This window comes from Caretta caretta, chromosome 5 (genome assembly GCF_965140235.1).
Source record: "Caretta caretta isolate rCarCar2 chromosome 5, rCarCar1.hap1, whole genome shotgun sequence".
NCBI classification, from domain to species: domain Eukaryota; kingdom Metazoa; phylum Chordata; order Testudines; family Cheloniidae; genus Caretta; species Caretta caretta.
Genome location: NC_134210.1, coordinates 69,496,008 through 69,518,655, shown reverse-complemented (window position 1 = coordinate 69,518,655; position 22,648 = coordinate 69,496,008). Strand labels below are relative to the sequence as shown.

The following is a 22,648-nucleotide window of genomic DNA, read 5'->3' as shown; positions in this document are numbered from 1 at the left end:
TATATCTTGCTGCACATCTATGAACTGTAAATTAGGATAAAAGCTGAGAGTATAATCTTATTTCAAAGGGTACTGTAAGTATTCAGCCTTCCTATTACAGTTGTTATGTGGCAACCCAGTTCAGTTCAGGCTGACCACTGGCACAACTTCTTATATAAAGAAAAGAGGTGAAACGTTTTTATAAGCCAAGATTTTTAAAAAGTGTCTAGTGATTTTTTTTTTATGATCTACCCCCCCCCCCCTTTTTTTTTTTTTGCTTGTCCATGTGACAGAGTGGCCTGTTTTTCAGAAATATAGAGCACTTAGCCAATGAAAATAAGGCCCCTTTAAGGTTCCTCAGGTTAGGCAATCAAAAGTGGTGAAGTTAAAATAGCTAGTTACTTTTGAAAATTTCAGGGATATGGTAGTAGCTGTCCATGCTCAAATGCCTATTCATGATTTGAAGAATGTAGCCCATGAACCATTTTTAGTAGTTGTTCATTTTCTTACTGTAGACAGGACTTTAGTGATCTGGCAACTAGAAGTTCAACTTGTTAAAACAAATACACTAGGAAGTTTTGTTGCAAAATGGAGATGCTTAACAGAATTGATGTATCTGTCTCTGAGGTAACTTTTCCTCAGTCTGTCTGTTTTTCCCAATGCAGACAGTGCAGCAGATACCTCTGATTTTGCCTTTGGCCACAGACATTTCCCATAAAGGGATTTCCTTTACAAAAGGTCACTTTTGTACAAAGATGTGCATTAAAATACTGGTTATTCTTGCACCCCAGAGAATTTCCATTTCTTGACTACTTCCATTAAAGATCAGGTAATAGTGTACCGCCAAATAGCTACACTTTTTCTTCAGTACAATGGAGCCCTTATCACTACCACATTCCATCCTGCACCTGCAACTGGGAGTGATTATGAATTACAAACTTCACAAAATATGTATCCTGAAGTGGTCTTAGTCATCCATTCATTATGCTTTAATTTTCTCAGACTGAGTGCAGTCTGAGTTTTTCAGGAATGACAGCCTTCTGCATAGACATTGTGATCTGGGCAAGGTTTCATGAGAATCTCTGCCGAGAGTCTTATTTTATTTATCCACCAAAATAGGCCACCCATGAACTAATGAAATACTGAAGCTGGTAGTAATCTAAGTTCAGGTTCTGATGTGGGCAACTTATCTCAGAACCAGAGGGAATGGTTATCACAACAAATGGACTTTTTGACTGTGGACTTTGATTCCTCGGACAAGTTAGTTCAGGATCCGTGGTCTCCACAGGAATGTCACAGGTGTATCAATTGTCTAGATCACTGAGCAACCTGATTAACTTATTGGGCAATAATTTCAGTAAAAGGTTGCTCCATGCTATCATTAGTGAAAACACCATAGCCAAGTCTGTGTGAACAGGCAAGGAAAACAGTCACCTTCCCTATATGAGGAAACTGAATTCTATGTTTGTTAGATTTCAGAGTAGCAGCCGTGTTAGTCTGTATTTGCAAAAAGAAAAGGAGTACTTGTGGCATCTTAGAGACTAACAAATTTATTTGAGCATAACTTTCGTGAGCTACATCAGATGAAGTGAGCTATAGCTCACGAAAGCTTATGTTTGTTAGAGAAACTCTTCCCTCCATTTGGGCACTTTCATAAGAAAGGTCTTTTTTTCATAGCAGACAAAAAGTGACCTGTTGAAATGGCACTTGCACAACACTGGCTTTTTTGTCGCTCTCTCTGTTGGTAGAGATTTGGCTATCTAGCTGCAGACTTTTTTGTCAGGCAAAATTACAAAAGACCTTAGCTCTAGATGCTCTTTCCTAGCCCTTCCCCAATTTGACCCCTGGTCTTTCATTAAGTACATGGCAGTACAGTGTATTGGCACCTCTCTTAAGCTGCCAGGTTGTGCCCCAGAATCTAAGCTTTAATTTTGAGTGTAACCAATGCAGCAATATTGATCTGTGTTTGCAGAGACCTGAAACAATAGTTCTTATTATTTTAGAGCTATCTTGTTTCCCTCAGTGAGATATCCTGATGATTTTAATATCAACATCGTTACCTATATCAATTCTAATCAAAGTATGTAAGAAGGGAGATGAAAGTTCACATTATGGAACAATGGTGGAAATCTCCTTTGCAAACAGATTGGAGAAGATCTGGAAGACAGGGTAATTGAATTCAGATTTTTGTCAGAACAGTGTGTTGTGGGATCTATCTTTACTCTCCTTAACTCCAGCACAATGGTGCCCTTGTTACTGGTATTGGTGGAGCTTGCCAAGTGCTGCATCATCTCCTATCCCATTGCATGGTAGGAGGGGGGTTAGGGCTGCCCTGTTCCCTGGCTGGAGGAGTTGGGGGGCCTCTGGCTTGTGATCTTTAGTTGATATTTCCAAGCTCCGGCACCCAGGAAAAGATGGATAGAGCATTTCCCAGAGTGACTTCAGGCATAGTTACAAGACTGTGGTCATGGGTGGGTTTGGGGGACAATGCTGCAGGTTACATTCCGATCAGATGACTCCTGATTGGATTCTTTAGGATTATAACTGTAGAGCAGGGGTGGCCAACCTGTGGCTCCGGAGCCGCATGCGGCTCTTCAGAGCTTAATATGCGGCTCCTGCATAGGCGCTGACTCCGAGGCTGGAGCAACAGATGCTAACTTTCCAGTGTGCTGTGGGGTGCTCACTGCTCAACCCCCTGCTCTGCCCTAGGTCCTGCCACCACTTCGCCCCTTCCCCCGAGCCTGCTATGTCCTCGCTTTTCCCCCTTCCCAACAAGAGCCTCCTGTGCACTGCAAAACAGCTGATTGCGGCAGGCGGGAGGCGTGGGGAGGGATGGGGAGGCGCTGATTGGCGGCTGCTGGTGGACGGGAGGTGCTGGGGGCTGGAGGGAGACAGCAGATGAGGGGCTGCTGACCTATAACTGTGGCTCTTTGGTAATGTTCACTGGTAAATTCTGGCTCCTTCTCAGGCTCAGGTTGGCCACCCTTGCCATAGAGATACTGCTTATGATAGTTGCTTATGGCAACTATCATAGAGAGGCAGCCTAGAATCTGTCTTTTACAGCCCAGGCAGCATTCCTACTTGTGGATATCACCAGTCTACTGTACTGGACCAATCCTTTGGATTCCCTGTGCTCTCAAGCCACCTGAGTCTGTGTAGTATCCAGACACTTCTGCAGTTCTGGTTTCTCTGGAACACTTTCAGGTTGCAGACTCCCTGTCTGGTACCTCTGCTTGGATCCTGTAGTCCAACTGTCTTCAGCTCTGAGACTAGTGCTGAAATCCCCCATGCCTCCATGGCATGCATCCGATGAAGTGAGCTGTAGCTCAGGAAAGCTTATGCTCAAATAAATTTTTTAGTCTCTAAGGTGCCACAAGTACTCCTTTTCTTCATGCCTCCCCAGTAGCTAATGCATGCTCTCCCCTGAGCTCCATCCTTGTGTGCATTCTGAATTATCGTTTAACTGTTTGAGGACTGCATGATAGATGAAGGTGTGATGATTTGGGAAATGTGTATATTTACAATTTATGAGTTCAGATTGCTGTTATGGAATTTGTTGTATTACAGGGGGCCTTTTTCTGCTTATGGAATCCACCATTCGCTGATAGGAGCTATAGCCCCTATCTACCAGACCAGGACAATGGAGAATTGTTAACCATAATGACTTGTTCTGACCAAACAGTAGATATGCTAACGAGATTTCTTTAGTGGGGAAACTAGTTTGACCAAAAAAAGAAAAGGAGTACTTGTGGCACCTTAGAGACTAACAAATTTATTAGAGCATAAACTTTCCTGAGCTACAGCTCACTTTATCGGATGCACCAAGTTTGACCAAGTTTCCCTGAAGGGGAATGGTGAACAAAGAGAGTGGGAAATCACCAGGAGCAGCACAAAGAAACAACCTGGTGTTGGTGGGGGAATATATAAACTTGAGAGACTTTCAGAGACATTCAAGAAGCTATTGGCAGGAGAGAGGAAGAGATGGGCATATTTTCCCTGGTAGCAGAAGAGGTCTGGCTTAACTGCAGGACAGCCAAGGTCAAAGAAAGCTAACTTACCTAGAAAGCTTCGTGTTTTGAAGCGAAGCCATGAGTTCCTGGAGAAAGACCATGGATGCCCCAGAGGACTCTTTCCCCAAGCCCAAAGAACTTTCCAGAGTGGCGAGGAACCTGAGGCTGGGACATGCATAAATATATGTATGTGTTGTTTTATGAAAAGGAGTACTTGTGGCACCTTAGAGACTAACCAATTTATTTGAGCATGAGCTTTCGTGAGCTACAGCTCACTTCGTCGGATGCATACCGTGGAAACTGCAGCAGACTTTATATACACACAGAGAATATGAAACAATACCTTCTCCCACCCCACTGTCCTGCTGGTAACAGCTTATCTAAAGTGATCATCAAGTTGGGCCATTTCCAGCACAAATCCAGGTTTTCTCACCCTCCACCCCCCCACACAAATTCACTCTCCTGCTGGTGATAGCCCATCCAAAGTGACAACTCTCTACACAATGTGCATGATAATCAAGGTGGGCCATTCCCAGCACAAATCCAAATTGTGCTGGGAATGGCCCACCTTGATTATCATGTACATTGTAGGGAGAGTGGTCACTTTGGATGAGCTATTACCAGCAGGATAGTGAGTTTGTGTGTGTGGTTTTTGGGAGGGGTTGAGAGAACCTGGATTTGTGCAGGAAATGGCCCAACTTGATTATCATGCACATTGTGTAGAGAGTTGTCACTTTGGATGGGCTATCACCAGCAGGAGAGTGAATTTGTGTGGGGGGGTGGAGGGTGAGAAAACCTGGATTTGTGCTGGAAATGGCCCAACTTGATGATCACTTTAGATAAGCTATTACCAGCAGGACAGTGGGGTGGGAGGAGGTATTGTTTCATATTCTCTGTGTATATATAAAGTCTGCTGCAGTTTCCACGGTATGCATCCGACGAAGTGAGCTGTAGCTCACGAAAGCTCATGCTCAAATAAATTGGTTAGTCTCTTAAGGTGTCACAAGTACTCCTTTTCTCCTTTTCCTTTTGCGAATACAGACTAACACGGCTGTTACTCTGAAACGTGTTGTTTTATGTAGCTCTATTTCTCATGCTACCTAAGTAAAGCTACTGATAGTCTTAGCTCCAGAAGCTGTGGCTTTAAGTAAAATATTAAATATCGGGAGACTTATAATATTTCCAGAGTTCGCTACAGGTGTTAACGTTCCTAATTACAACCTAGTTTTTTAAATATATACACTGGTTGAATGCGGCTAATGACTTAACTGAATTGAAGGACAGCAAGCCAGATCTTTTACAATGTTTCTCACATTTTAAAAAAATTAACAGATTTTATTTTAAAATCCCCACATTTTTTTTTGTCCACAGCTCAAAGTGCTACAAGTTTGGGGAAGATGTACTTTATTGTGTATATGAAATAAAGAAGTCGAATCCTTATTAAAGGGGAAAAACTGATCTCTGCCTTAATAGCGGCACTACTGCATATCTATAAAATATATAGACACGTAGGTGCAGTCCTGAATGGCACTGAACAACTTCTTTCCTTCCATATCTCAGGAGCTTCTAAAACAAATGAACAAGAGTTTTGTTCAGATTATTCCACGTGTCGTCTTAGAAAACAAACTAATCAATGTGAGCATTTTTTGGCTTGTCATGCAGGAAATACAAGTGCATTATCTGGGTTATTTAATACTGTTTGGCTCATTTTCATCAATGAGGGAAACTACAATTAAAAGAAAAAAGGGTATAAGAGAATACTCTAAAATAATTTGTATAGTTTTCTTCAGCTTGCTTGATTACTCTGAAAATCAGTTTACGATCAAATATATTTATTTACTTACATCAAGTGTAAGTATGGTCAGTATGGCTATTGCTTCTCAATTTTCTTTACAAGTGTCTGCATGATAGTGTATTGAACCAAGTTTCCTGGTCAGTCAATGAAGGGGGCTCTGGAAAAACTGCTTGTTACCTCTGAACTTTTTGAGGTCGTCTTGGCTTTCAGAAAGTTGTTTTTATTTGCCAGTGGTTGCTAGGTCTGCAGTTAGTTGCTCTTTTTCCCAACTGCTGCCTATAAACCCCCAATTTTTTTTTTCAGTGGTTACTTTGGTACCTAGCTTTTAAAATTACTTGTCAATTGATTAAATTATCTCTAATGTGTCAGTCTGGAGATTAATTGTATTACAGATTTTTGGCTATTATGCCTGAGTTTTTCAAGGCTTGACTGCCATTTGGAACTAAGGTTTGAGTATCTAACTTGCAGAATGAAAGAGAGAGTTACTTGATTCTGACTGCTTTTATTCTTATTAGGTATGCCCCTCAAAATTTAAGGAGAATTAGAATTAATGAACATATATTTTAAACTGGTATTTACAACACAATTATATATTAAAACAAATGTGTTGGAACTGGCGTGGGGCACAATCCTCCTGGGCTGCTCAAAGTTGTCCTGTCAGAAATCTGATTTTCCTAGGCAATGTTGTAAACTTCTTACAGGTTCTTCAATTTCGTCATATTATAGGAACACAACAATCACACTAGTGTTATTCACAAACAAGAAAAAGTATCTTTCAGATGAGCATATGCTTCAAAAACATGCTACAAATAAGTTTATATTCTTGTATGTTTGCTGTTTTTCTTTAAGTATTAACATTAATTTACTTACTTGCAGCTGGGCTCAAAGTGCAGAGAACTGAAAGACATTCATTTTGGCCAGTGTTACAAGATCTCCGATGAAGGAATGATCATTATAGCTAAAGGATGTCTGAAGTTGCAAAGAATATACATGCAGGAAAACAAATTAGTAAGTACATGTTGAAATATATGAAGTTTTAAAAATGCTCATGCTGTCCTTTTGTTGTTCTGTGTCCAACTTTTCAGCATCAATATTTTCTCTAGATTTTAGTTCTTAATGCTATTTCTAAATACTTTTTTTGAAGTTGCTAAAACAACTTCTCCTCAATTTGAGATTTTCAGTTCTCTATAGATAACACAGCTGACTGACAAACTGAATGTCAAAACTCTTTTGGTATGTGCTGATTAATCCTCTTGTACTGATTAATCCTCTTGGAGGACAGCATATCTAATACCACTCCAGGTAAGTGTATGTTTTTGCACTTGTTGCATGATCTACCCTACAGACTTTTAAACTGCTTCAGTCTAGAAATAGATTTCTTATAAAATATGTTCAGGCGTCAGGTAGATAGATAAATAAGAACAAGTCAAGTCCATGCACAACCTTATGCAATAATTACACTCTTACCAATACATTGTTTAATAGGAAGTCAGTGCCACTTTCTCTGAACTTTCAGATGTGTAGTTTTTGTAATGCCTGATCAGAAATGCTTGCAAGTACAACAATTTAGTAGTCTAATCTGGAAATGTGAAACCATTTCTCAATCAGGTTCCAGTAGAGCAATCTTCTTTAGATAAAAGGAAGCTATAACTGTGTAATTTATTGAAGAGTAATACAGCGTCTTTTGTGACCTAGATATTGGAGGCCATTTCTGAAGTGACAAGTTGTTACCATCAAAGCCAGCAACTGCTGAAAGCAATAGGTTAGAACAAGTGAGTGTCATGTATGTAGGTGAGCTGCATACTATAAGTGTATGTTTGTTTAAATGGTTCTTAGCCAGTTGATCTTTAATCTCAATTAGATAGTTTCACAGTACAGATACTAAAGCAGAATGGCTGTCTGTGTGTGGTATCTAATGAAAAATGAGCTACACTTTGTGGTGAATGATAGACACGAAAGAATACTTTGTATTTGCAGAGAAGTATGGGGCGCAGCAAAAATTAATGTGATTGCCAAATGTAGCCCAGAAGAACATGGAAAGGTCACTTCTTCATGGTGTAAAAATGGCATTTTTCAGTACAAGAGAGACTAAAATGATGGTAAATAATATTGACTCAAAGTGCCTGAAAATATTAAAACAAAACCAGATTTATAGTAGTATAAGTTTCCAAAGATCAGGAGAAATAATACACACTACAGAATACATTGGTGAAGAATTTTTTTTTTTCTTTTGAAAAGGCTGTTTTTTGCTTAGTTAGATTTAATGGTACTCCAAGGAAAGGCAGAAAAACAATCTCTGCCAGATGTGAAGACCCACGATTTGTGCATAATAGCATATGTAGATTTCAATAAGTAATAACTGCAGTTGTGCATACCAAGTTATTTTATGTATTTGTGGCTGCTAAAGAGTGGAACTAGCTGCTATTGGCATAATCACTATAAATATATGGTTATGCAGTTTCTTGTGTAATTTGACCCTCTGCGTACCTGTTTTATTTTAATTATGGCATCTGTCTTTACCCACTGTATTTTCATATTTGTCACCTGAAGTCATAGTCCTTGATTTGTGACATCCTAACTATTTGCATTAGAGAATTTTCATAACAAGGATTTTGCTACACAATAATTCAACTTATTTCTGAAATTATTTTTATTAGGGTCATTGTAGAATACTCATTTCTGAACTAATTTCTGAAATTATAACCCCCTTTTAGGGACACTGTAGTCAGAAATGAGTATTCTGCAATGACCCTAATATAAAATTATATTTTCAGAAATGAGTTGAATTGCTGTGTAGCAAAATTCTTGTTATGAAAATACAGAAGGTAGAAAAACTTTTTTTTTTTTTTTAAACATTTCCTGTAAGTAGTATGCTGGTTTAAGTTGTAATTTGAAGTTTTGTCTTTATCTTCACTTATAATGTATTATCACTAAAGCTGAGCAGAAAATGGGATGAAAACTGAAATTATTTCTTTTGAGATTTCAAATCTCAACTATTTATAGGTTTTTTTTTTTAAACTGTAATTTTAAATTTCCAAATGAAATATTGTTTTGAACTGGAAACTCAAAAGCTTTCATTTTAGGAAATGTCGAAACACTCTGTTTTGACAACTTCAAAACTTTTTTTAGCATTTTTTAGAGTTGAGAAATTTGTCCAAATTGACCTGTTCCTGCAGAAAGTTTCAGTTTGAATTGTATTTTGCAGCGAATTAAAAAAATTTCAGCTCTAACTATCACAAAAAGAAACTGAATTTGTCACAAAGTATTCCTTCTCTAGAATCTTGAAACTAGAAATGAATTGTGAGACTGAGAGAACGAGATGACACAGGATATTTAGTTAATGGAAATACTGTAATATTCAGTGATGATACTTATTGGTAGCAAAGCTTTCAAAAAGCTGCTAGGTTATTTAAAAACTCCAAGCCCTACGTTTTCCAGCCCCCTAATGCAAAAACCTCATCTGCTATGGGTCAGGACAGTAGGTTGTGAGTTTTAAACTGTGTCACAGTTGTGTGGTAATAATTTTCAGTTTAGAAATCTGAAGGAAAAGGTTCAGAATCATTTGATGCCATGGGGTTGTCTGAAAACAGAGTGATAGTAAGTGGCAAATATGTGCTGATCTATGGTTTGCTTTAAGCAAGTCATAATTTTGTAGACTTAGCTTTATAAAACACCATATATTGCTGGTTGTGCTTAGTTTATTGCTCCTTTGAAATTATGTTCGCTGTGCAGATTGTTCTAGCATCTTGTCAGATTTCATTTAAACTGAGATACATGAAACAGATTTATCCATGGACTACTTCCCTCAAATCACACATTCTCTAGCAAAATAATTTTAAAAAAAGGCCTGACATATAATTTGTATAAATATATTCTTTTTTTTTCTTTGTAATTTGTTTTATGGACTAATAACATCCTATAGAAAAGCTGTTTTTATTCTAAACGTTCTGTTGTGGCTTCAGTCTATAAGATTGCAGAGCAACTCCCTTCTCTCTCTGAGGAGTTGAAAATATGTACATTTCACTGACTATTTCTCCTAATAGGAAACTGTAGCAGTGCAGCATAGAGTGCTCCCTGGTGGCTGAGTTTGCCTGTGGACTCATCTCAGAGTTTGTTATATTAAAAAATGAACAAACAAAACTAGGAAGCTTCAAGTTTTACAGTGAAAACAAACTCATCAGTAAAAATTCAGCTTCTCTATCAAATGCATAAACAGTATAATTAGGTCCCTGTTTAATCTGTGACTCTGCTTCTGTGGGATCTACTCCTTCTTTCAGAATTGTACTCCAGAATCAGAGGTGTCATTTTAAAACCCAAAAATTAGCCTTTTCATTTGCTAAAATAACAGTTGAGAATATAGATGAAGTGTTATTGTGCTTAGTCAGAGAGCTGAGTTTCTTCTCTGCTCCAGAGCTCAGCTTCATGCACGGAAGGTGGGGGGAACATCAAGGAGCTGGTTGCAATCCAGCCCTGACATAAATTGGAGCTGTTCTTACTTATGCCAGTGGCATAAAATCCCTTGCTGACCTTAAACTAGTGGCGGATAGGCATAGTGGAGCTCCACTCCACTCTAAACACCCCTTTCTCATGACAGGCTGTACCTCAAAATAACAACCTGTACCCCCATATTCACCACTTGTATATGGTTATGATATATATTTGTACTAAGTATGCCTTGTAAAAGTCCTAATCTGTTGACAATTAGTGTCCTATTGAAATGTATGTATCATCATGGTATATGAAGTTATGAGATTCTGCTATAAGTCTGTGACTGAAACATGTGAGTCTCGGAAATGCCCACAGATCAGCTCCTTAGAAATAACAAAGGAACTGTGAACACAAGACTTACATGTCAAGCCTCATGTACACAAAAGGTGTAAGCAAGGAAATGCATTTCATATGAAGGACTGAATGCAGGGCTGTCTAACCCTATGACACAACAAGGATTTTTTTTCTATCACCTGCAGGAGAGTATAAAATAAGGGACAGTGACCCTTATCAGACAGTGACCCTTATCATCAGGCCACATCTCCTCCACCACATATACTGAAGGCAACAAGATCATTTAGAAGACAGATATATCATTGAACTGGGGGGAGTGGTCATAACTGGAAAACTTTCTAGTTAGCACAGACTGTTGTAGGCTTTCGTGTAAGAAAAATCTTACTGCTTCAAATTTGATTTAGCTTGATAAAGTTTAGGAATTAAGCTGCAATTTTATCTTTAATTCTATATTTAACCAATTCTGATCTTCTATGCCTATATAACTTATATACACTTAAAATCTATCTTTCTGTAGTTAATAAACTTATTTTAGTGTTTTATCTAAGCAAGTGTGCTTTTGACTGAAGTTTGAGGAATCTACTCATGTTACAAAGGTTGGTGCATGTTCAGACCCTGTGAAGGAATCACAAACTAATTAATGAGCTTATTCTGTCTGGGGGATCTTGAACAGTGTAAGACACACAGTGTAGGACTAAGGGTGACACCTGAATATCCCATCTGTAATTCAAGAATGGCTGGGCATAGCACTCTGGTATTTGTCTGGGAGTGACTTGCATGCTAGAGACTAGGGTGCGTGGCCATAGTGGCAGCTCAAATGGCAAAGCAGGGCATAGTGCACACCGGACTGGTGAGTTAAGGGGACGGCACAATGCAACAGTCCAGATTCTACCCTGGGATATGTCACATAGATCTCGTATCACAGAGCTGTGGCCAGGGGGAGGCTGGCACAGGAGCCGCTGTGCTGCCTCCACTAGCTTTAGGTGAGCAGCTAATTTCTGTACACGGGGAATTCTTTGCTGGCCACCTCTAGTCAGAATCCTATGGCCACTTTGCATCACCTTAGTAGTGCATAGTAGTTGTAGTGGACCAGTGAAGCTACCTCAGACCTGCGGGCAGCCTGAAAAAACACCTGAAAGTGGCAAATTGCCCTGTTTTTCTCACTGGATTGCGTCTGAAACCCAATGATTATAGTATAAATGTCAGCATTGTTAATGGTTTCATTGCAGATCACTTTAAACTGGCATTTCTCAAACTATGGGGCGGATCTTGCAAGGGAGGTGTGGGAGCATGTCAAGGGAGGTGTCAGCTGTGTGGTTTTTAAGAGCTTTGTCAGCCCCAAGTGGCTGGGACTTGTGCAGAAAGGCTGTGCACACCTGGTGGTGGGTATAAAGGAGGCAGCTGGAGCCCCACCACTGGGCTCAATCTCTCCTTTGCCCACCCCATCCCTCACCTGGAGGTGGCTGGGTGGCATCAGCAGTGCAGAAGTAAGTGCTAAGTCTGCTGTGAAAAATATTTACAAATATCACTTAGCCACTCTTACTTCTGTGCTGCTGCTGGTGCATGCTGCCTTCAGACCTGGGCGCCTGGCCAGCAGCCCCTCCTCTCTGCTCTGCCTTCAGAGCTGGGTGGTGGTATATGTACTTGGGGAGGGGAAGAATAAACAACAACTGACACAAAGAAGGGGACCTGATCAGATAAGATTGAGAACCACCACTTTAAACAGCTAGGTAAAGTGCTTATTCCATGATCTCCATACAAATTCCAACTGCTTCTGACCCAGCAGCCAAAACCTCCTTTGCTCCCAACAGCTTTTGTAATGTAGTTGTAAGTTGCCAGTTCAAAAATCGGTAGCATATCAAACGAAAATGTCTTAAAATTATATTTGATATCAAAGTAACACCAGATGTTCTGTAATTTCTTCATTATTCATTTTCATATGTAAACACGTCCTTTCTTTTTTTTATTCAAAGTAAGTCTTAAAATCTTCCCTTTGCAGCACTGTTGCGGTGTAGTTTAGGTCCGGCTTGCTGTAGAGTAAATACACTTTTGCTTATAACAAATGGTTTGGAACAACCCATGCTATTACAGAGCCATCCAGCAGCAAAATGATGTCTTTTAGAGAGAGGATTGCTTTGCAATGAAATATAGATTAGTGAATGCACTTCAGTTGCCTCTTATATTGCAGAGTAACTCCATTATGAGGCTGGTGGGTAAGAACAGGGAAAGCAGAACCTTTTGTTTTTTTGGTAACTGGCTGTTCATAGCACCAAAAGCATGCGATGCTCCTTACAAAATAGACAGATGCATTCCTTGCTTTGAACTGCTGACCGTTGAATGGTGGAAATGGTGTACCATAGAACCTCAGAGCTACGAACTGATCGGTCAACCATACACCTCACTTGGAACTGGAAGTATGCAATCAGCAGCAGAGACACCCCGTCCACCCGCCCCAAAAAAGCAAGTATAGTACTGTGTTAAACTACTATAAAGGAAAGTTTTAAAAAAAAGATTTGACAAGGTCAGAAAACTGTTTCTGTGCTTGTTTAATTTAAATTAAGATGTTTTTTCTTCTGCATAGTAAGGTTTGAAAGTTGTATTAAGTCAGTGTTTGGTTGTAAACTTTTGAAAGAACTACCATAACGTTTTGTTCAAAGGTACGAATATTTCAGAGTTACGAATATGACCTCCACTCATGAGGTGTTCATAACTCAGAGGTTCTGCTGCATTAAGTGGAAGTTACAAACAATAGACAGAGAAAGAAGATGGGAGAAGTTATACTGTCACTTGGTTACTTTGTGTACATGTCTTATTACATGTGGACTGTTTTGTTTCTATCCCATCAGAATGTCATGCTTGCTTGCTTGATTTTATATTCTCTCTAAACAGGAGAGAAAATACAGGCAAAGCAGGGTGTTCTCCCCCTCCCTCCCACCCCCCATTGGGCAATTTTTCAGTCTGATAACATAGTAAAAAGTAACAAACATTCCACTTTGCAAGGTTGTTGATTTGGTTTGATTTTTATAATTGCTCTGACAGTTTCTGATTTTATAATAGGGTAAAAACTTACATCTAACTACTTTACAGTAGCCGAACATAAATGGAAAAGCTGTTTTAGAACCAGGCTTTCAAGTTTAACATATTGGTGTGAGGATATGGTTTTTACTTAGCTGCTGCTGCTGCTGCTATTATTTGTCTGGCTGGAGCTAACTTCTGCAAGGCAAATATTAAATATATTTCAAATGAAATAGTAATGTAGATCAAGATGGTAGGAGATGAATTGGTTAATATTCCTCACCCTATCCCTCCAAAAAAGGTGATTAGTAAATTACTGTACATACTCACTAAATGAAGCACGTAATCCTTGTCCTGCATTCAAAGGCACTGAAACCTCTCAAAAAGTGTAAAGCAACAGTATGGTATTGCCACCCTTATTTCTGCAATGCTGCTGGCAGTTGCATTGTCTTCAGAGGTGGGTAGTTGGTAGGGTGACCAGACAGCAAATGTTAAACAATCGGGACGGGAGTGAGGGTAATAGGAGCCTATATAAGAAAAAGACCCCAAAATCGGGACTGTTCCTATAAAATCGGGACATGTGGTCACCCTAGTAGTTGGAGACCTCCCCAGGCTACCTCCCCTCCCTGCAGCAGCAGTCTCTATTTCAGCAGTTCTCAACTGGGTTTGAGACCCCTGTGAGCCCACAGTATGTTTTAGGGGGTCTGCCAAGCAGGACCAACATTAGACGCACTGGGGCCCAGGGCAGCCAAAGCCCCATCACCCTGAGCCCTGCCATCTGGTGCTGAAGCCTGAGCAACTTACCTTTGTGGAACCCTCTGTGGCATGGGGTTTGGCCTTTGCCCTGCTTGCTACCCCCTAATGGCGGCCCTGGCTTTTCTGTGCAGAAAGACAGTTGTTGTGGTACAGGTGGGCCATGGAGTTTTTATAGCATGTTAGGGAGCCTCAGAAAGAAAATGGTTGAGAACCCCTGCTCTATTAGGGAACTTGAAATATGGTAACCTGAGCACAAAATCTAAAGGTTATCACATTTTTTTTTTCTGATCCAGTGACTGTCCTACAATAGCCTTGTTGATTCCCTTTTGGGCTGGGACCCCCAGTTTGAGAAACTCTCTGCTCTTACCAGATTGGACTGGGAAGGGTGTTTTGTTTTTTTTCCCCCCACCCCCACCCCTTCACCTTCCCCACAGCAGCCCAGGGACTCAGTGGGTAGGTTAGGTTATAAAATTCAGGTTTGTTGCAACTTTGCAGGTGCCTAGTGCAGGTACTTGTTCCATAGGTAGTCAGGTTCCCTGATAAAAACAGAATTGGAAGCATCTTAAAAGAAGGCATCTACTAAAAGAAGAGGAGTAAGGTTGGGGTACCTAATGTCTGATACAACAAGACAACAGGTCCATGCTTCCTGATCCACTTAACTCTAGTAAGAGGGAAAGGCAATGGGGTCCCAGAAATGGTCTGAGAATGGGGTGGGGAGGGAGACAGCAGTCCTCCACCAAGCAAAACAGATTACAAAGTAAGCATGACCTGTACTGGGTGACTTGTTGCCAGATGGTTCCTAATGAATTAGTTAATAAAGTTGCGGCCTAGTTCAACCACATTCCTGGTGTAGTGTTTTGTCTTGTCTTTGTGTGGTGTCTAGAATAATTGGATTGATGCTTACAACCATTAGTAGTGGACAACTTCCATTTTAAGAAGACCAACTTCTGTTTGTATTAACCACTTGACATTTGAAAACCTTGGTTTTGATACTTTGGTTTGTGAGAGCATTTTGAAGTGTTTTAAAGAGAGTTACTTCAGAGTATTCTGTCTTTTAACGACACCATGCTGATCTATAACGTAAGTTTGTCCAGGTGTACTTGATAGCAGAATCTGCAACAAGTTGTTCCATATTTATAATCTTTGCTTTTCCCCATGCTGTTTTAGGTTTGTATCTTTTAACAGAGTAGAAATGGATTGGAAAATCTCATGCCATAATGATTAAATGTAGCTATAAAATTAAGAGTGGATGTAAAGTGGGCAATCATTATAGTCCCTATATAAAGGAGACACTAGGCAAGGTCAGTTCAAGACATTTCAGTATAAATGTTTCTATCTCTCTATTGAATACATGTATGTATATATGTAGAAACACTAACTTAAAAACATATTTATACACTAAGTGAAACCCTCCTCTCTCTCCTTAGTGGTACTTAAAACCTATAGGAGAAAATAAATTTGCTTCTAACTTCTTCCACATAGTTACTGTGAAGTAACTTGATCATTGATCCCAAGGGTATGTCAACACTGCAGTTGCAGTTGAAAACTTGCAGCTAGCCTGTGCCAGCTGACTTTGGTGTGTGGGGCTCAGGCTCAGGGGCTGTTTAATTGCAGTCTTTCTCCACATTAGGCAGATGGGTCCAGGATATGGTTTGACAGGGTTACATTGTAGAATTTTCAAAGATTCCAAATCATTTTCTCCTTCTTCCAGTATCCTCAAATCTGCAAAAGAGGCAAAATATGTAAAAGCCTATAGATTGTCCTTTGTGAATTGGCATGATAGAGTTCCTGAGACAGAGAGGTTCTCTGACCAGTACTTGGTCTTGTTTTTGGGATCCGGGGAAGACAGCACTGTGTTGGACTTAAAACACTTGAACAAATTCATAAGGAGAAACAGATTCAAAATAGACACCTTGAAGTCAATAAGGTGGTCTTCCAGGGAGATTACCTTATGGCCTTTGATTTGAAGGAGGCCTATCGTCGTGTGCAAATTCACCAGCACACAGGAATATTCTATGATTTATTCATAGGACCAATCTTTTCAATACTGCCTTTTGGACTGCCATCCATTTTCAAAGCACTGCCTTTTGGATTGCCACCCATGCCTCAAATGTTTGCAAACGTTCTTGTTGTTCTGTTGGCTCCTCTCAGGCAGAGCATGTCCAACGGGGGGTCGACACAAGAAACTCAGACCACAGTGCAACATCATGAATTTATAGTAAATTTTGATAAACCATCTGCAGCCATCTCAGTGCCTGCTTCTTTGTGAAGTGTTGATAGACAGACAGGACCTCAAAATCTTTTCATCAGCTAGGAGATCAGATTGGCGATTACCCCTGTGAAATGCCTGAGGATGTTGGTAGGCACCCTAATGAATATTCTAAGGATGATTGTGTCCTGCATAGGGACAGTGCTTTGGGCAAAAATGTGTCAGAGGATTCTCCAGGGATTCTTCTATCCTTCCACTGCTATCTTCTGATACTTTCCATTTCAGAAGGTGAACAATACAGTACTTGTTTGAATTCACTGGTTTGCTGGATGTGTCCAGAGAGATTCCAGGGAGGGCTGGCCATGGTGGAGCCAGAGAGGTCTGTCATAACTGACATGAGTTTGAAAGGCTGGGGATCGTTTCCTGAAAGTCAGTGATTCAGAAGATTTGGTTCTTCTCAGAATGAAAGAAAAGCACATATTGTCTCAAAGTGAGGACAATAAAGTATGCTCTTCAACAAATGGCTGAAGCATTGCTGAATGGTCACATCCTGGTAATGATGGACAACACACCAACGGTGGCCAGCGTAAACCATCGGGGGTGGGTACAGGGTCAAAGGATCTACAGAAGGAAATGGCATCATTGATGCAGTGGACAGAAGGCCCATCTACCATCTGTCAGGGTCTCGCACATAAAGGGTGCCAGCAATATGAAAGCCAATTGGCTGAGCAGAAGGAGAAGAATCAATTTGGCAGAATGGAGTCTTCACAATTAATCCTTCTGGTTGATCCCCAAAACTTTCAGCACTCTGATTCTGGATATTTTTCTGTGTAAGGCAAACTGGAAGGGTCACCAATACTTTTCAAGTGAGAGAGAGCCAGGAGCCTTAGGCACATATGCCCTGCCATTCAAATGGCGAAAGGGCTTACTTTATGCTTTTCCCCGCAATGCCCATCATTGCCAAGGAAATACAAGTCAGGAAGGAGGAACAGAAGTGATTTTAATGGCTCTCCATTAGCCCGGGAAGTCTTGGTTTCCTGACCTCATGAACGTAGAATTGTACGGTTAGAAGGGACCACAAGGGTCATGTAGTCTAACCCCCTGCCAAGGTGCATGATTTGTTGTTGTGTCTTAACCATTCAAGACAGATGGCTATCCAGCCTCCGTTTTCAAAACTCCAGTGAAGGAGCTTCTGTAACTTCCCGAGGCAGTCTGTGCTATTATCCTACTGTTTTTACAGTTAGGAAGTTTTCCCTGAGATTTAATTTAAATATGCTATGCTGTAGTTTGAACACATTGCGTCTTGTCCTGCCCTTTGGGGTAAGAGAGAAAAAACTTTACTCCATCTTTTTTATGGCAACCTTTCAAGTATTTGAAGACAGCTATCATGTCCCCCCTTTAATCCACTCTTTTCCAAACTAAACATACCCAGTTCCCTTTAGCCTTTGCTCATATGACTTACATTCCATTTCTTTGATCATCTTTGTCGTCACTTCTGGATCCTTTCCAGTTTCTTTGCATCCTTTCTATACATTGGTGACCAAAATTGGACACACTACTCCAAATGAGGCATAACCAGCGCCAAGTAGAGCAGTACGATCACATCCTATGACTTTCATGCTATGCCTCTGTTAATGCAATGTTAAATTGCATTTGGTTGCTTTTTTTTTTAAATTTTTTTTTGCAATAGCATCACATTGTTGATTCATGTTTGAGGTCATGATCCACCACAACTCCCAGATCCTTCCCAGCAGTGCTTCCTAGCCGGTTACCCTGCATTCTGTATTTGTGCATTTGGTTTTTCTTCCTTAGGTGTAGCACCTCACATTTCTTTGTTGAATTTCATTTTGTTGGCTATAGCCCAGTTCTCCTCCAATTTATCAAGATCCCTCTGAGTTGTAGCTCTATCCTCCAAAGGATTGGCAACCCCCACTGGCTTTGTCATCTGCAAATTTGATCAGTATGCTCTCTATACCTACATCCAGGCCATTAATAATGGTGCCTCCACTGACGTGTTGTTTCTGAATCCAAGGCTGGATTTATCATCTGGCGGTCCAGTTTTTCCCCAGGATCCAAAAAGATTATATATAGCAGCCTGGCATTTGCAAGCAAGTTTCTAAAATGAAAGGGTTGCACGGCTTGTTGCATTGAAACTCTGTTGGCATCTAGGAGAAAATCAATAAATGGGGCTTATTTTAGGATGCGGTCTAACTTGAAAGCTTTGTTCACAGGGAGATGTGTTCAGCATCATGTAGCCAAAGTGTCTCATGTTCGGGAATTTTTACAGGATATTTTTGTTCTCAGGTTACAAGCTAATCACTTGAAAGTATGTTTCTGCACTGTCAACAATTTTGAGTGTAGCCAGAAAATCTTCCATTTCCCGCCATTAGGACATATGTTGCTTCATTAGAACAATTGAGATACTGTGTCGCCCTACAGCTCATAGAACTCTGTCTTGGGATTTGAACGCAGGCACCTTTTGAAGCTTTGAAATCAGTTTTATTGTAATATTTGACTATCAAAATGACCTTTGTGATCTCTATCACCTCAGCACCCAGGGTATCTGAGCTGGAAGCATTAACAGCTAATCCGTCTTGCTGCATTTTCCACAAAGATAAGGTGGTTTTGAGAATGGATCCCACCTTTTATTCCAAAAGTAAAGTTGCTTTTCCCCTCGCGCCCCCCCGCCCCCCAATCAAACTCAGGAGATCTCATTGCCTTCATTTTTGTCCAAGTCCTTTTCATCCAAAGGAGAATCTATGGCATTTGCCGATTGTAAGGTAAGCCTTAAAGCTTTATATTAAAAGAACTGAGAGCATAAGGAAAAGAGGTGCAAAGGCATCTAAACCATCTGTCTTATGGTGGAGATGCTGGTTCATTGCTGAGGCATATAGAGCAAAAGGAGTCAATCCTCCAAATAGGCACAAGAGCTCACTCAGTACAAGTAGTGGCAGCATCATGGGCTGAGAAAGTATGAGAACTCTTGTAATGAAATCTGTAAAGCTGCGACTTGGTCATCCTTGCGTAGTTTACCAAGTTTTACAAGTAATTTTACTTGGTTTTCAGCTAATGCAGCCTTTGGCAGGCAGGCCCTGCTCAGTGTGGTGTGACTGCTTAGGGTAAGGGAGTACTTTATCTCAATGATGTTATTTTGTTCCCTGATAAGGTCTCACACTGAGGATCTGTGGTCCTAGCGCTGAAAGAGATTGGGAGAATTTGTGGTTGCGCACCTGAAAAAATTCCCTTATTTGACAGGATAGGACCATAGATCCAGCCCTCCCTGAAAAAGGTAACTAATGGTTAAAGTTATCTGCAGTAATAAAAATCTCTTATTCATAGTGTTCTCTTTTTAAGGTGTGTTTTTTTTTTTTAATTTTCTTTTTTTTTTTGCAAGGTGCTGATGAGGGTCAAGAGATTAGTGTTTTGTTTTGTGGTGCATTGTTGTGAATCTATGACTAGTATAGATACCTACGGTGCAAAGATGTGAAATAGTTAAGTGTATTAGAGGAATACTCAAAGGCCAGCAAAGCTTTCTTCCTAGCTACAGTCTGATCCTTTGCTTATTACTATGCATGAAAATCCTTGCCTTTTGATCCAGTTAAGAAGTTTCTATTTTGAAATACGTTTTAAGGGGAAAAAAAACCTTCTTGTCAATATCTCAGAGAAATATCAGTGTTCTTCAGATTTTTGGTTAAATATATTTGGTTAAAAGCACTTGAACTGCTATATAAATGTTTAATGTTTAATTTTTATGACAGTTCTCTATAAATATCCTAGTACTAAATACACATCTTTACTTTGTGTATTGGCCTTTAGGTGGCAGTATTGACTTTGTAGATGGCAGTAACAGGCCTTTGTGTCCTTGGTATAACAATAATGAAATGCCAGTACGCAGGCTGTTTTTAAATACAGTACTGGTACTGTATGTTGCAGTATCCTTTATTCCTGTCATATACAAGTCACTGGATGACTATCTGTTTGTTGGTTTTTCTTTTAAAAGCCATTTCAAAATATGTTGACAGCGAGCACATAACAGGCAATTTAGCCTACATATTTAAATCTTACAATACAGATATGCATATTTTAGTTGCAATTTTTTTAAAAGCTTTGCTTTTTAAGTATAGGTCATTGCTTTGTTTCCAAAAATGTTAGCAAAGAATGGGGGGCAACTGACATGAGTTGTGGTGTTTGGGGAGTATATTAAACCCTTTCTTTTATAAAGTAAAGTTAGTTTAATCGTGTAGGACAGCAAACATATCCAGGGCAAGGAATATATGGAGTAGAAAATAAATGTGCTGAGGCTAAACATCATGCATCCTTAGGGAAATGTTGGAGAGAAACAACTATTGTTCCTCGATTAGACTTTTGCCCTGTCTTAAGGTCGTATGTCTGTATTGTGAGTTGTGAAAGGTGAGAGGTTGGTGGTTGCTCATAGAGCACAAAGACCCCATCTTCTCAGGATGTGGTGTATTTGGGAATTCAACCTAAAGAGGATGGAAGTCTCCATCTAAGTACTGACATGCTGTCAATAATCAACAGCTAGTGTAAGGTGGTACCTCAGGAAATTGGAGGGAATTCTGACTAGAACTGTATTGTTCATGTTCAAAATAAATTAATTTTATTTTACTTATTTCTGTGTGCATGCACATTTCTCTCTGATACGGTGTATTATTTATGTATCATATTACGTGCCCTGTATAATACAAAATAAAAATACTAAAGCTCTTTGAGAATGTATCTGAAGAGCTATGTTTAGTTATTTTCAAGTCTAATATATTTTATTACTTCTGAGTATGACTTAAACAAATCCTATTTAACTCCTTGCTGTCAGGTAAGTCAATAGCTCCTTATCAGTTAGCACTGTTGCATCTCAGGTGCCTCCTCCTCTAATGTTATATTAACATTTTTTTCTTATTGCATAGTTTGTTCAAAAGGCATTTTGGTATGTGCAGGAGGAAGATACCGCTTAGAGTGGAGCAAATCTTTTTATGTACAGTCACTGTTTGTTTTTCACCATCTTTAATAAATTAACTTAGTACTTAGGCCCATTATTACTTTTCAGAATTCTAATAACTTTATCAAGCAAACAGTACTTAAATAAAGTTAAATATATATTCAGCTTTAAAATAAATTTAGTGCTTTTGAAACATGCCAGATTGACAGCATTGGAAACTGAAGTCCTCTTTTTGTCCACTGAACAGGTACAACGTGAGCAGCAGCAGTGCAAGCTTCTCCACACTGCCCCACCCCTGTGCTGCAAACCCTGACCTAGAGGATTCCTCTAGGATGGGTAAGAGAGTAGTTCAGTCTCCATGCTTGTTCAATCGTTACTGTGGCTGCCAACGAGAGTCCCCATTTGTGATAGTTGATAGCATCAAGAACTGGACTGAAACCACCAGCTCATTTTACATTAACCACCGAACATCTGTCCATGGTAATAACTTCAGTTACAGCAGACCTGGACCATTGATAGAAAAGTGAAAGGCTCCATGTCCCTTTGCCAATCCTCCAAGTCTAATCAAATATATAAACATTCATTATGATCACTACTTTGTTATACTGTACAAAAAAGTGTACAAATTATAATTATTTTGTAAAGTTAATGTCGTACAATTTTTAAATGGCTACCTCCTTAAGATTAAGGGCCATAATTTAAAAAAAAAAACAAAACAAAACTTCAGTTACATAATTGTACTACTCTGTACACTGCAGACACTGCCTTTAAGTTAGCGATTTTTTTTAAATGGTTTATATGACTTTGTCATTATACTATGTTACATACAGTATTTTTAGGCACTAAGCAATTTAAATTGTAATATGTATCAGCTTGTGCATTGTATATCTATTCTTTTTACTACGTGAATTATGTTTTCAGTGCTCTGTTAGGTAATAAATGTGAGATAAATTGAATAAGAAATTTTTATAATTTTCCAATTGCTAATTTTAAGTTATCAGACACATTTTTGTATAAATTTATAATTTGGACATTTGATATTTATTAATAAAACATAAATGTAAATAGGTTATTGAATATCATTTGTGATATTTATTCAGGTGTTAACTTGTTACAACATTCCTGGCTATAAATATTTCAGATATACG

The 22,648-nt window shown here is 39.5% G+C and overlaps 1 protein-coding gene across 2 annotated transcripts in view; it reads left to right on the top strand.

Moving 5' to 3' along the window:
- FBXL17 (F-box and leucine rich repeat protein 17) overlaps positions 1-22,648 on the top strand; it is a 497,308-nt gene that overhangs the window by 16,147 nt on the left and 458,513 nt on the right. For both annotated transcript variants that reach the window (XM_048849605.2, XM_048849607.2), the window contains exon 4: positions 6,661-6,792. In XM_048849605.2, the coding sequence (XP_048705562.1) occupies positions 6,661-6,792 (132 nt within the window). The remainder of the gene's footprint in view (positions 1-6,660; positions 6,793-22,648) is intronic.